The sequence below is a fragment of the Cyrtonyx montezumae genome, unplaced genomic scaffold, assembly GCF_038088225.1.
Source record: "Cyrtonyx montezumae isolate F1298 unplaced genomic scaffold, pur_monq_1.0 scaffold_13, whole genome shotgun sequence".
Lineage (NCBI taxonomy): Eukaryota > Metazoa > Chordata > Aves > Galliformes > Odontophoridae > Cyrtonyx > Cyrtonyx montezumae.
The window spans coordinates 25,327,358-25,341,164 of NW_027071859.1; the positions used below are offsets into that span (position 1 = coordinate 25,327,358).

The 13,807-nt window shown below is 34.4% G+C and overlaps 1 protein-coding gene across 1 annotated transcript in view; it reads right to left on the bottom strand.

Annotated features, from left to right (window-relative positions):
• EYS (eyes shut homolog) overlaps window positions 1-13,807 on the bottom strand; it is a 718,119-nt gene that overhangs the window by 643,613 nt on the left and 60,699 nt on the right. Inside the window, exon 6 of the mRNA XM_065730862.1 lies at window positions 7,674-7,833. Within this exon, the coding sequence (XP_065586934.1) occupies window positions 7,674-7,833 (160 nt within the window). The remainder of the gene's footprint in view (window positions 1-7,673; window positions 7,834-13,807) is intronic.

Here is a 13,807-nt window from a genome sequence, read left to right on the forward strand (position 1 = left end):
ACAGTGAAAATTAATTTAAAATATTTGTTCACACTGAAAGATAGCAATATTATTATTACTAAGGCTTATAATTTTTCAGACTTCAACTTAAATTAAGAATACACTATCAATTTTTAGTGTAGATTTGTAATTACTTTGATTTGTCTAAGACTATTCTCCTGACTGTTCCTACTGACCACTCCTTACTGTTCTGTCCATTTTCCTTTCTCAGTACTCCTTTCAGCTTCACAATAGAGGAAAAAGTCATGTGTAGTTTATTTAGATAATTTGAATGATTGTTTCCCTCATGCTTACTAAGAACAAATAGATGAAATGTTTGATCCACAAAGGTACAGAAAAACAAATCAGTTGGTAGTAACTTTCATTACTAATCAAATATTAAGATAGCACAGTGGCATAGCAGAGGTGAAGACATAGATGGAGGAGTAAGTCTGTGGATTTTAAACAAAGTGTTCACATGTGAAAATGTGAATTCAACTTCCAGTATTATATGCAGTCATCAAAGAAATTCATTATAAAAACTAATTAAATTCTATCTTAGGGTTTTTTCCTCTGATTGGGAACCTGATGCAGTTATATATTTTATTATTAGAAAGTTTGTTTGATTTATTGTTTGCTCTTTTTTTTTGTTTGTTTCTATTATTTTGCTTTGATTTCTTTATAATGTAACTATATTATCAGACTATTTATGCCCACCTACATACATTGCTAAATCCTTAATACCCTGAAATAAAGAGTAAAATGTTATTAATACACGCTGTATTCATGGAAGAATCCCCTACAATTTCCATCAAAAATTCCATTTAAATAGAGCTTAAACCTAGCTGAATTCCAATGGAAGTACAATTACAGATCTACTTGTTAAAGACCTATTGAATTGATCTCCTTTCTCTTCTTTTTTTTTTTCCTCTCATTTTGGTTAGTGTACAACTAATTGTTCTTTCTAGATTTATTAGCTGCTTTCAGCTGAAGCTACCTAAAACTAGACAAAGTTAATTTGGATTTTTATCTCTCTGCATATCAAACCCCCATCTATGAAAAGATTATAATGGTGTTCTCTTTCTCAGGAATGTCAAGATTACAGACTAACTGGACTAAAGGGCGATAGCATTTGCCCTTGATTTCATAATATATGACAAATATTCCGACACTTTTTCTGCTGTACTGAAATATTTAGCAACACTTCCTCAAGAGGAAATGTGGAGATTATTCTTAACAATGTGATCTCTGGCAACTTAAGTAAGAAATTAATCCCAATGAAAGGTTACTTGAAGTTGCCTGAAGAAAGCATACAATGCAGGTATCACACAGTGTCCTTGGTATAACTGGGCCATGGCCAACAGCCAGCCATTTGAGTACCAAACTTGCCAATTTCAATTGCACAGCCAAAGTTTCTGCTGCTGAAAATGCCTATTCTCTACTTATCTAGGAGGAATAATATTTTGCAAAAAGAGGTATGAAGCTCACATTGTGAGTTTCTAAGTGTTATAAAATTCCCCGAGTATATTGACTCTAATTATTCAGACACAATAACTATGGATTAAAAAAAAATGAGATGGGTTATGAGTCTGTAGTAATGATGAATACCAGTTTACTAGGATAGAAGTCTACATTTGGGGGTTTCCATAACAACTGATGTTAGTTCTAGTGTTATTTAATATTGTTATGAATGATCTAGACTTAGATTAAACAACACTTAATCACATACACAGTTTACACTGAATAGGTAGTGAATGCTTAGAGAGGTATTTGAGTACAAAAAGATCTAAAGTGGTTAAATATCTAAAACACATTTTAGAAGTGATACGCGTCTTCGGAATAGAAAGTGGAAGCAAATACATTACAAAAAAACAAACAAACAGTAAAACTGAGCTATTCAGAGAGACAACCCCAGAAAATAATATTGTTAGAGTGAAGACAAAAGTATTAAAACTGTTGCTGATGGATACAAGACTACAGCGTGAATGCAAGTTACAATGTGGAATGGTTGCAGTTGAAAAGAAAATGGATAGGTTTTCAATGTCTATGAATAGTACAGAGGTCAAATGAAAAACATCAAAACAGATGAAACAGGTTTTAGTCTTTTGTAGTATTACATATATCATTTCAACAACTGATTTAAGAAAAAATAATTGAACACAATGCTTAAGAAATAACATAAAGTCTTTAACAATTAGTTCTTATGTCAGCATAAATCTAGCTTCTGTGTAGATACAGTGGACTGTGTCAAATGGTGGCAAGCAATACGTGGTTAAACATGTTTATATTTTACATGTTTAAGTAGAATGTTTGTGTACAGTCTTTGTGTTACGTTCATGTTTACATAAGCATAGTAAAGCAGACTGAGTTCTATTAAATCATTCTATGCATCACTGTTGGCAATAAATTCTTCAAAAACCATAAACCTCATCTCATGTACTTCCACTACATAGAAAGATTTTAGGAGACAAAAACATCAAAGACAGTACCTCTTTGAGAAATAAAGTAGAGCTACAAAGATCATCTGTGCAAGTAAACCACCTGTCACTAGAGCCACATGATAGTGTTGTTCAGACCTTCAGAACATTTTCTGTTTCTAAACATTCTATATGTATATCTATTCTACACATCTTTTCCTGTTTTAAGACAATCAGGTGATTTTATAGCACTTTCAGTAATTCTTTACCTGGATAAGATTTGAAATGCTGTAGCTGACTAAGCTAATCAACACAGACTCACCAGAAAAGCCAGAAAAAAAAAAAACAAAAAACTATTATACAGCAGCAGTATTTAAAACCACTTCAAAAAATTGGTTCTGAAGACTTGTAGATGAAATTTATAGAAAAGGCACACTCCCCACCTGTTTTGGGGTGATGTATAGCTATTTGAAAGCATACTGTCTCTCCAGCTGCATTCCTGGGTGTTGAAAGTAAGTTGAAATCTCCTAGCTTCCCTTGTCACTTAGAGCAGACTTATAAGCTGTGTAATGAGAATGAATAGTGCACTGCTGTTCTTCTTGAAAGACTTATGAAACTATCCCTGGAGAAAAGATCCAGATTCTTTTTTATAAGTCTTACTCTGAAGAAGTAAACAATGAAAGAATATATGTTACTGAGATTTTTTACCTTGCCACTCTCTTCAGGCTTTTTATCTATCAGAGTACTGCACACTCCCCGAGAATAAATTTAGGAGTCTTGTGCCCTAAGAAAATGGCTGATAGGATAGGCTGATAGGATGATAGGATGCAAAAAGATAGAGAACAAAGTGGTAGGAGTAGTTTGTTTTGTAACCACCTAAGATACATGAAAATAATACTTGGCAGTTCATGGGCAGATGAACCAGCTAGAGTAATTTGTATGTCAAGTTTAAGGGCATGATATTTCAACAGCATATTTTATTGAAATGTGTACTTAGAAATCTATAGACATTGGTACATTTTTCAGCAAACTACACATCTTTAAGTTAAGTATGTAATATATAACTCTTACAATGGACAAGAATATTTTAGAAGTACTTTCCTGTTCATAAAGTGTACTGTTCACTGGACACTGAACTGAATAAGAAACTGTATCACTAGGAAATATAAACATTAATAAACATCACTGTGCATTGGGAGTGTTTCATTCCACTTAAAAAGCAGCCAGAACTTAAATGCTGTTACTGTGTTCCATTTTGAAATATCAGGCTATTCTTCAATTATTTTTAAGCATTGCTGCATGACGAAGCTGGGTGGGGGAAGCACTTCCAGCACAAATAAATAAAATTCAGTTGCCTCAGTATTTTTTGTGGTAGTCAAGACCTGAGGAAAAAGTTGACTTTACCTGCTTTGGGGCACAATCTGCCTGAATTTTTCAGAAGAAAATAGACAACAATAGGTACAATAGACTACTCCTTGTTTTCTAGTGTTCATCTGTTCATCTGCCTCAAAGTATGACAGCCTGGTTTCATGTCATCCTTTTATTTTTGGACTGTTTTACCTTTTTGATGGAGTGGTAACACTAGAGTTTCATGTGTTCTTATAATTCAGCTTATTATCTCAAGGTACAGGATCTTAGTAAAACACCATACCCTAGCTTAAAACCATTTGCCTTTCACCTTACTAATGTTATTTACCTGCATTCTATTCAAAAAGGAATTTTAAACAGCAGGAAACATTTCCAGATATCTGTTGAAGAGATTGTTACCTGAGTTATTTTTGTTGTCTTAAACTGAAAACTGAATGCTCTGCAAAACACTAGTCTGTTCTGCTTTTCTTCCCTTTAAGAAGAGAGAAATTCACTCAGAAATCTACTAATACATGCAAGTATTTTCTTTCATTCCATCATGTCAATTTTCAGTCTTAATTCCAAAGATCAGTATTTGCAGTCTGTGTGCACTAACAATTTCTCCTTTAAAGGTGACAGCAGTGAGAATACCTAAAGTGTAGTACACAATGCTTGAAATGACAGCATTTTTTCTGAGACATATACTTCAGTGCAATTCCAGTTACACTCTTGTGATACTGGATCCTCCCATTATACTTTTTTTTTTTTTTAAATCAGCTCACCTTTAGTACAGGGAACAGAGCTGTGGAAGTAATGTTATAGTTTTTATCTATCAGAAGGTTATGAGACTTATAGAAGTATTCCACTGTACATTAACATGAAATAGAGACCTTGCTCAAATATTTTGAAAGGCCAATTCCTTTGACTGAATGAAAGTACACATCTATTTCAGAGCAGGGACCTGATCCTGACATCCAACATCTGTGACTTTAATGACTTTAAGGCCATCAGTTATCCTAGATTCTTAAACTGTTCACTGTGCTGAGGAAAAACAACACATCTATAGGTGAATCTTCTGTGCCCACAAGTTAATCTATACCAGTAAATTAAACAACTCCAAGAAAAGCCAGTGTTTAGAACACCCCTGGATAAGTTCATGTATTCTCTTAAGCAACTCTGAGGCGTGATTTGGGTGTTAGCCCCATGCAAGTTACTCTTCCCAACTGACAGTTTTTAAATATAGTTCTATTCAGAAGAATAAAGTGATTTTAAGATGCAGATTTGACCAAATACAACACATTAGTTTAAACCATATCATTGATTTATTCAATGTTATAAGCACTATCTTACTGAGATTCTGAAAAATGTAGGATCTTTTACATCCAGTATCTTCCTTTGGACAGTAGCTATTGTGGTGTCAAGGATTATTTCTACAGAAGTCAGTCTCAAACCTCCTGCATATTCCAATAGTGCAAGCTTCATTTTTATCTGTTTATATTTATTTCTAATACCTCTGTGAAATTAGAAGGAATTAGTAAGAAAAATGTAGATGAATCTCTGGAGAATCTTAAATGAGAGTTCTGAAAAGAAAACTTGAAGATGAGGAAGAATAATATTATTGGAGTACTTTAAATTCTTGTCTGCAAGTTTGCTTGGGGTGCAGCTCATTTTAGCAGTAGTAAGATTATTTTAATTAAAGGATTCTTCTACCAACTAAATGAAGTATCTAACATGCCCAATCAATTCCTGCCAATATGATTGCTCTACACAGAAGGAAAGCTAGTAATTAATTAGAGGAAGCTTCTTCAAGGACTATTGGTCTACTGTTTAAAACTTTGATAAACTGCTGACAAGGATTGTTTCAATGTCATAAGCTGTGTTGCTTACATGTACTGTTGTAGATAAAGGTTTTTATCTACTTTCAGAGAAAGGAAATAATTGTACAGTTAGCTCTTATTTTCTTTACAAGGAGATCAAATGAGTCTGATATCTATTCACTAAAATAACTGCGTTTTATAACCTTTTGTTCTCTCCTGTTTTCCTTTAAACCAGTTTGGTTTTTTTTTTTTCAAATTTTATTAATCAAAGTGTTTTACATATGAACAGAAATGAAGTAGTTTAAAATCACATTTGTGTGCAGATATTGTTTCTGCAAAGACTTCATTAAAGAATGTGAAACCAAAATGAAGTGCTTTCATTCCTTTTTAAATAAACGTGCCACATTATACAACTGAGAATGTTATACCATGTCATATTTTGTTTTCACTAAGATAAGTCTATTCCAAATATGATTTAAATGTTAATGGAAAGGCTGCAGCTGTATTGTTGATAATTTATAAACACAATTAAGAACAATTAGATGTGAAACTGCAATGGCCCTTGTGGTTGCAGATGCTATGTAATTCAGAATTGCATAAACATGCCGGAATTGTCATTGAGTTGTGCTTCCTTCTTTCAGTCCCAGACACAAACAACAAACATATATAAATAAGAATTGATTATGAAAACGAATGGAAATTTTACTTATTTATAAATATATTTTTAAAAAGACACTGCAATATTAAGATCTTCTTTCAATATAATCTCATGAAGTAAACAATGTTTCCCTGAAGGTAAGTTGTGACTTCAAGAACAACTGAATGCTGAAATCCCTTCTACTTGGACACAGACATAACTTGTTTAGCAAGATCAAGTTGTATTACTTGCATACATTTATTAGGTTTAATATAGAATGTTTGGGTAACTATGTTGCACAAGACAAGCCTTAGTATTACCTAAAAAGCCTTGAATTGTTCTACTGTTATTAACAAAATCATGGTTTTTGTTATCATGCGCATAAAAGCTAACCCAAGACTAAACTGATAAAAGTAATTCATACAAGCAACAAGGTGGAAGTGAAAGGGCAGGTTGGTAGTTATAACTGTCTCAGGTTCTTTTTCAGTGGCATTCAGTATATTTGAAGTCTGTTTCCTCTGTGTATTCTTACAATTTAGACAATTTGATTTTATTTCTTTATTGTTACTTTATGTAGTAAATATTAAGTTTCTACATTTCAGTTGTGGGGATTTAATTATTTTAATCTATTTGGCACTTATCCTTAAATAGATATTAGCCATATATATTTATATATTTCCTTGATTTTACCTAAAACTGGAGAGAATCACATGCAATAGCTCTCCTTCAGTGCCCTTCCTCCTAAAGAGGAGAAAAGTAATATAGGATTTCTAAGCTGAACTCTATTCATAGAGTAAGACTGGAGGAAAAAATAAAATAAAATTGCTTTGTCTGCCAGCTGAAAAACAAGGTGGTTAATCTAAGATTTTTCTAAACTTCCTTTCAGCCAACAGAAAGAGAAACACTTCTGAATAAAGATCACTAACAGATCTAATACATGCGATTTTAATTAACCTCTAAATGCTTTTCCTCTGTACATACGTGGAGCCTAGAAGAGTTATTTAGGCTTCTGAAGTCATGTGAATCCCACCCCAATTTGACTTGTATAGGTCATTAATTTTCCACCAAGGAATTGAAATGGAATATGGGATTCAGCTTGAAAGTTACCTGAGCAAAAATAGGTTGATACAAACAAAAAACATCCCATTGCTTTCATTAGTTAGACCTCCAGTAACTACAGGAACTATAAACATAGTTTACATTTGTAACTTTATATGTAGATACATACACTTACTGTCTTCAACAGGAACTGAAACCTACCCTAGGTCTGTTCTTATTTACCTTCTTATGAGATGTTCAAGAGCTAGTCTTTAATTTAGATTTTATAATCATCAGAGCAGTAACAGAAAATGCAAAGATGTGATTATTGCTTGAAACGCTTCTCTATTCCTTGTTTTTGAAACTAAGTATACTTATACTTCAACATTTAAAAGTCAGTGAAACTACTAACTTCTACATAATATGTATATGCCTTACCTGTGAAACCATGAGGACACAAACACTGTAACAAAGGTTGCTCTCCCAGTTGGCTCATATCAATGCAAGTTGCTCCATTAGAACAATTATTTGGGTAAATTAAACATGCATTTTCAGCAACTTCACAAAATTTTCCAGTCCAGCCAGGTGCACAGAGACACTAGATATTAAAAAAATAAATATGGAGTTTAAAAAGAATGCCACCAACAACTGAAAAACAAAAGGGGAATGCAGTGTGAAAAGTTTGTAGAAATGTGTCATCTTTGTAGTTACAGATTAAAAGTGCAATAAAATACAGTCCAAAAATGCAGCCTAAAATAGTCTCCATTATTTTGAAATAATAAAAAAGTTCAACATCTCCCATGTTGAAAAAGTGTAGTAAAAGGGGACACATGACTAGCATGAAATGGAAAAGCTGGATTACTGAGAGTAAATGACAGAGCCACAGGAAGTTAATGTGAAAGAGATTTTGAGGGATATGGAAGTTAGAGCAAGAGCAGGCTGCAAAAGTAACACAGCCTACAAGGTAGTATGGGAGACTACTATATACTCTGACCCTATCTGTTAGGTAAATCAAATGATTCCTTGAGAGGAAAGGGGAAGATCTGAAGCTACTTGAGGTATCTAAGACTGTAGCTGTTCCTTTAAGAAAAAATTCTAGAGTAAAGGAGATATTTTTGTGAGTCTTCACACACTGCATGTCCATTATATGTCTTTTTTTTTTTTTTGGGGGGGGGGGAGGGTACAGATGATGACAATGACAATAGAATTATGGATAAAGAGCTTAATTTACAAAAATAAGAACCTAGAACACCAGAACAAACATAATTAATATTCCAAGAGAATTGTCAATGAGCTTTTAGAAAATTTCCTTTAATTGTAATTCTATTATCTATTACTCCTAATAATTTGGAAAGAAAATATCACTACATTATAACCATACTAGCAGATTATTGAGGAAAACTAACAGCAAGTAGTATAGAGAAGAACTGTCTGAAGTCTTTAAAAAGAAAAATAAATGACATTGAATGTTGGAAAGGTCTTTTTACTTGAATATCCTTCAAGGACTAAGACACAATATTAAAAAAAAAAAAAGCAGAAGACACTGGCTTGTACTATAAAATAAAATAAAAAAACTAAAAAAAAAAAAAAAAAGCACTGAAAATATTTTACTGGAACAACAAGCTTCTGAAAACTGTCCTTTGCAACCTTTAAATTTCAAGTGCCTTGATCAGTATGTAAATTCTAACTTCTCTTGATTCCAAATATAAGAATAAAACAGTATGAACATTAACAATATTTTAATAATGAAGGTATAAGGCACAACATATATTTTACATTAGTATGCATGCAGTGTGACCAGCAAAGGGGCAGAGGTCTGTGCAGTTGCACATCATCCAAGTAACAAAATATTCTCAGAGGACAAAGGCATTGAAAATACAAAGGATATGTTGCTGAATACAGAAGAATAACCAGCAAAATACAAAGAAGCATGCAAGTAATATTAGAAGAAGAGAGCCTCCTTCCCCCTTCAGATAGGAGCAAAATAGCATAAATCATTAAATATGAAGAGTAAGGATGGAGTAAAAAAATAACCTGATTTAGTAATGATTTTTCTCAAAATGCTCATGATGATTGATTACCTTGACCTCAGGAACCAAAAACTGCCAAAGAACTTGCAACCTACATAGATTCTAGGCATCATTCTCACAGTATTGTATATTTGCAGTTAATTCAGAATTTAGAGAATAAGAATTTCTTTAGCTACTATAATGGCTGGAAGGCACATCTCTGTGAGAGAGGATGAGGACACTGTCTAGTTTGGAGAAGCGAAGGCCAAAATGTATTGACACCATCTGAACCCTCTGGTCACTGTTCACTGCTTCTGCAGTGCTGACCCTGCGCCGCTTCTCCTGTGCTGACCCGGTGCCGCTTCTCCAGGACAGCTGCTTGCTGCTCAGGGCTGCCCGTCGCTGCTGCTGTTCTCCCCGCTTCTGCCGCCCCTGCTCTTCTGCCTCGGACCGTCGGAGCCGCTTGCAACCGGACCGCCCCTGGGATCCTGGCTGCTGACTTTGCCCACGTTGTACAAACCCTTGCTTCTTTCCTATCTTTCCTATCGCTCTCCTTCCCTTCCCTATCACCCTTAACAGTGTCCGCCTTCCCCATCTCCCTGGTCAATATTAGTAATAAATTGGTCGAACCGACATTTGAACCGCTGTTTCTTAATCTCACACCTGGTATACACATAATCTAAGAACCTCATCTCCCTCCTTTATATTGGAGCATGACACAAGTAAGCAAACCTTTCGCAAATAAACCTGTGAAAACGTTTTTTATGTCAACATTTTACATTCCTAGACCCTGGATAGGGTCCCAGAATAATTAAGAATGAAATAGAATTTCAGAGGTCATGTAGTCCAACCCCTTCCTCAAAGCAGGATCAACTTTAAAACCTAGTCTGTTTACTCAGGATCATGTCTTCCTGAGATCTGAGTAAATGAGGATGTCAATTCTAGAGTGTTTCTGGGTCGCATGCTACAGTGCTCAACTGCACTCATTGTGAACAATTTCTTCTTAATGCATACTCAGAATTTCTTTCATTGAAATGTGCAGACTCCATTGCTATGCACTCCTGACAAAAGTTTGATTGAGTCTTGCTTATAATCACCCAAAAAGCAAACGAAGAATAATATTACATCCAAATTCAGTTTTTAATTTTTAAGGCTAAACAAATCCTTCACCCTTTCTACATACATCATGTGCTGCAACCCCTTGATAATGTTGCTCCTTGCAGGACTGGTTCTAATTTACAAGGCTTTTTTTTGTACACTAAAGCCCTAAATGACACAGTCCTATGATTGTGGCCTCACAACTGCTGAGCAAAAAAAGGAAATAATGGCTTTCCTTGATCTTCTACCTATACCTAAAGTAATGCAAGCTAACATCAATCAATCACGTGATTGGTCCACTCCTTCATTTTCCTCAGTTGCATCCTGTCCAGCTCATTGGATATATGTATGCCTCCTTTGCCTAAGGATATCCTAGATTGACATTCCTCTATCACTGAAAATATTTCTGTCCTCCATATTTTGCCACTAGATACAGGGACTTGGGAAACCTGAAAGCAAATATTGCCTGTTAAAAGCACCTCATTGAACAGTGGGCTTACATTATCCTTTCTTTTTTCCTGCTGCTGTTGGTACTCTATAGAGAAAACAGTACTCAGAAATTAAATCACTATTTCCAGATATTACCTTAATTGTTTTGAGAATATTTAAAGACCTAGTCTCACAGATGCTTAAGCCAGTACTTTCCAGCAATGTTAAGTCATTTTTAAGCTGAACTGAAATCACCCTAATAACATTCGGGCACTTTTGTTCAAAGTCAGTAAAATAACCTTTTTATTTTTTCTCATCAGTTTTTAATTGCTTGGTAAGATGAGTAAAAAGAGTGAGGATCTTGATGTCAGTAAGTTTTTTCCCATTTCTAAAGCACTTTCCGAACATCCAACCCAACTCAAAACAGAATCAAGCTACCAACCTAGGTATGAATATTTTCAATTCTTGTTTTGTTTTACATACACTTATGTCATTTTCTGCTATCCTTACCTTACCTTACTTTATCCTTATCCATTCACATCCCCCCGCCACCTCCTCCCATGCATGCCATTAGTGCACTATGAGTGCAGTGGATTTTCTTACTTCTCTTTATTTTCTCAGTGTTTTCTACAGATATGCTCAACACAAGGAAATTGAGTGACTTGTTTATGGCAAAACATTTACACAACTCAGCACATGCCATTTGGACAAATAACTGGAAAGAAACAGTCTTTCTCTACATAAATGCAGCTATGCCAAATGTTACTCTAAATAAATATTTATCTAATGATCAGGGGAAAATATCTATTTGCAATTTTTATTTTTTTGTATGCAAAATTAACTCCTCAGTCACTGAAAATGAAAGATAACACTAAGGAGCATGTAAAAATAGTGCATAGTTAGCAAACATCACTAATTACTGAACTGGATTGAGGGAATTATTCATGGTCATCTTCTTAATCACTTCCTTCCAGTCTTTTTTCTTTTAAATGAAAGAGAAGGTTATGATTTATTTACCTTCAAACTGTGTACAAAAGTTGTAAGGAGGATATTTCTATAGCTGTCAATAAATTCTGCCAGGCCAGGCCTGGCTAAAGACTTAAATCTTCATAACATTAATCATCCTACAGTAAATATGAATAATTTTTTAACCTAAAAGGAAAAGGAAATCATTGTGACTTAGTGTATCTGTCATTCCAGACAGTGGAATTGCATTGTTTTGCAAAATATTCTGATGAAAAGTAAAAAAGAAAAGCCCATATAAATGCTACTGTATCATGCTGTTTAAAACACTCTGAGTTGTAGTATACTGCTTTGCATCTTGGACATCCCACTCAACAAAGCCTTCACTAAGATTTTTGAAAGCTCTCTCCCTGAATTTCAAGGGTAGAAATTCCATTTCAAGTGGTTCTGGGCTAAGAGGACCCGATTTCTTCTCCCAGTTCACAGACAGCAAGGATTCAATGAAGGTTATTTGGTTAGGTTTCTTCTCTAGCAGCTTTATCTAAGTAAATGGATATTAGAGTAGGGAGCAGTATAAATGAAAGCATTCAGTCCCCTATATCCTTCCTGCAGTATAAGAGGCCTTATAGCAATGAGTCATGGTTGTATGATTTTGGTATTGGTATTAAGTGGCATTAATTCTTGATGACTTCTAGGTGTTTGACCTCTGTTATTTGTTTGATCCCAGGCCTGTGTAAGAGACCCAGAAATGCATGTCAGCTTTCTGCTAGTACAGCATCCTGTCTGCTGCGTTCACTGTAACTCCTGCTTATAACTCTTCAGATATTTTAGCATACATAATCTAGAAGGCATTTCACTTTTTCGCAAGGCAGTTTATGTAGAAGTCAGTTTACCAGTGAGTTCTTATTTGTCTTCTCAGTCTTTAGTCAAAATTCCTTTAGGAGAGTCAGAGCCCCCTCAGCAGATTTACTGAAGCAGAAGGATATTTTCCTCTGCCCTGGGAATATCTCATTCACATCCTGGAAAATCTAGATTTTTTGTTATAATAAGCCTACACTTATGACTTGTAATGAATATAGACATAAATATAGAGCAATAAATTAAAAAGGTAAGCAAAGCTTACTGCTCCACTGAAGTTTAACATCTCACAATGATATTATATAAGAAGTTCATCCCCTACACACCAAGTGTGTAAGGTTCTCACCATTCATATTCTAGTGACATTAAGGGTTGAAATGCTTAATCTCTAATATGATATGGTTCTTCATGGAAATCTCTGAATTCAGATTCAGGTTTCTGAGCAGACAAAAGGACATCATGTCAATTAATTAATTAATTGAATTAGAGGTTTTCAAGTGGATAATACATGCATTCCTCTGCCTTCAGATGAAGTAAAATTCTCTCCATCCACATATCATTTAGGAAAAGAGGAGAAAATATTTTTGCATTGTAAGTGCCAAAAAGTCCTCAGATTGTATAAAATATTTTATTCATACTTAACTACACCTGAGAAAAGTAAATTAGGAATAGACAATTTGAGTGTTTAGTATCAGAGGAATTTAAAAAAAGATACTGAGGGATGAAAAATAATCAAGTCATAGCGTGCACTAGAAACTCACTGTGCAGTTTTGGAAACTGCTATTGAGAGTACCATAAGATCTGTGGAGAATATGTGTCTGATCTTATTGGCATTAACAAGAAGGTTGAAGAATTATATTGTAAGTTATGCACCCTAGAAATACATACTGCTGAGATGGTTGCGTGAATTTTTATGGAATCTTTCTGTAGTCATCCTCCTTATCTCAAGAACCCAGCTCCTCACTAGATAGGGAATAAGGAACACAGAATTGATGATGTTAGGGGAATTTCTGAATCCATGAAAAGTAGTTTAAAGTTGAGCACATGCTTGCTTATAACTGATTTGAAAAAAAAATCCCAACTCAGCTAGTTTACTCACTCTGAAGTTCATCATGAGATAGGTGAAAATAACTTATTTCAGTAGTTTCACAAAGCTGTCAGTTCCATATTATTAAATGCATACTTTTTCCTGCAATGTGTGAAGCTGAGCAAACT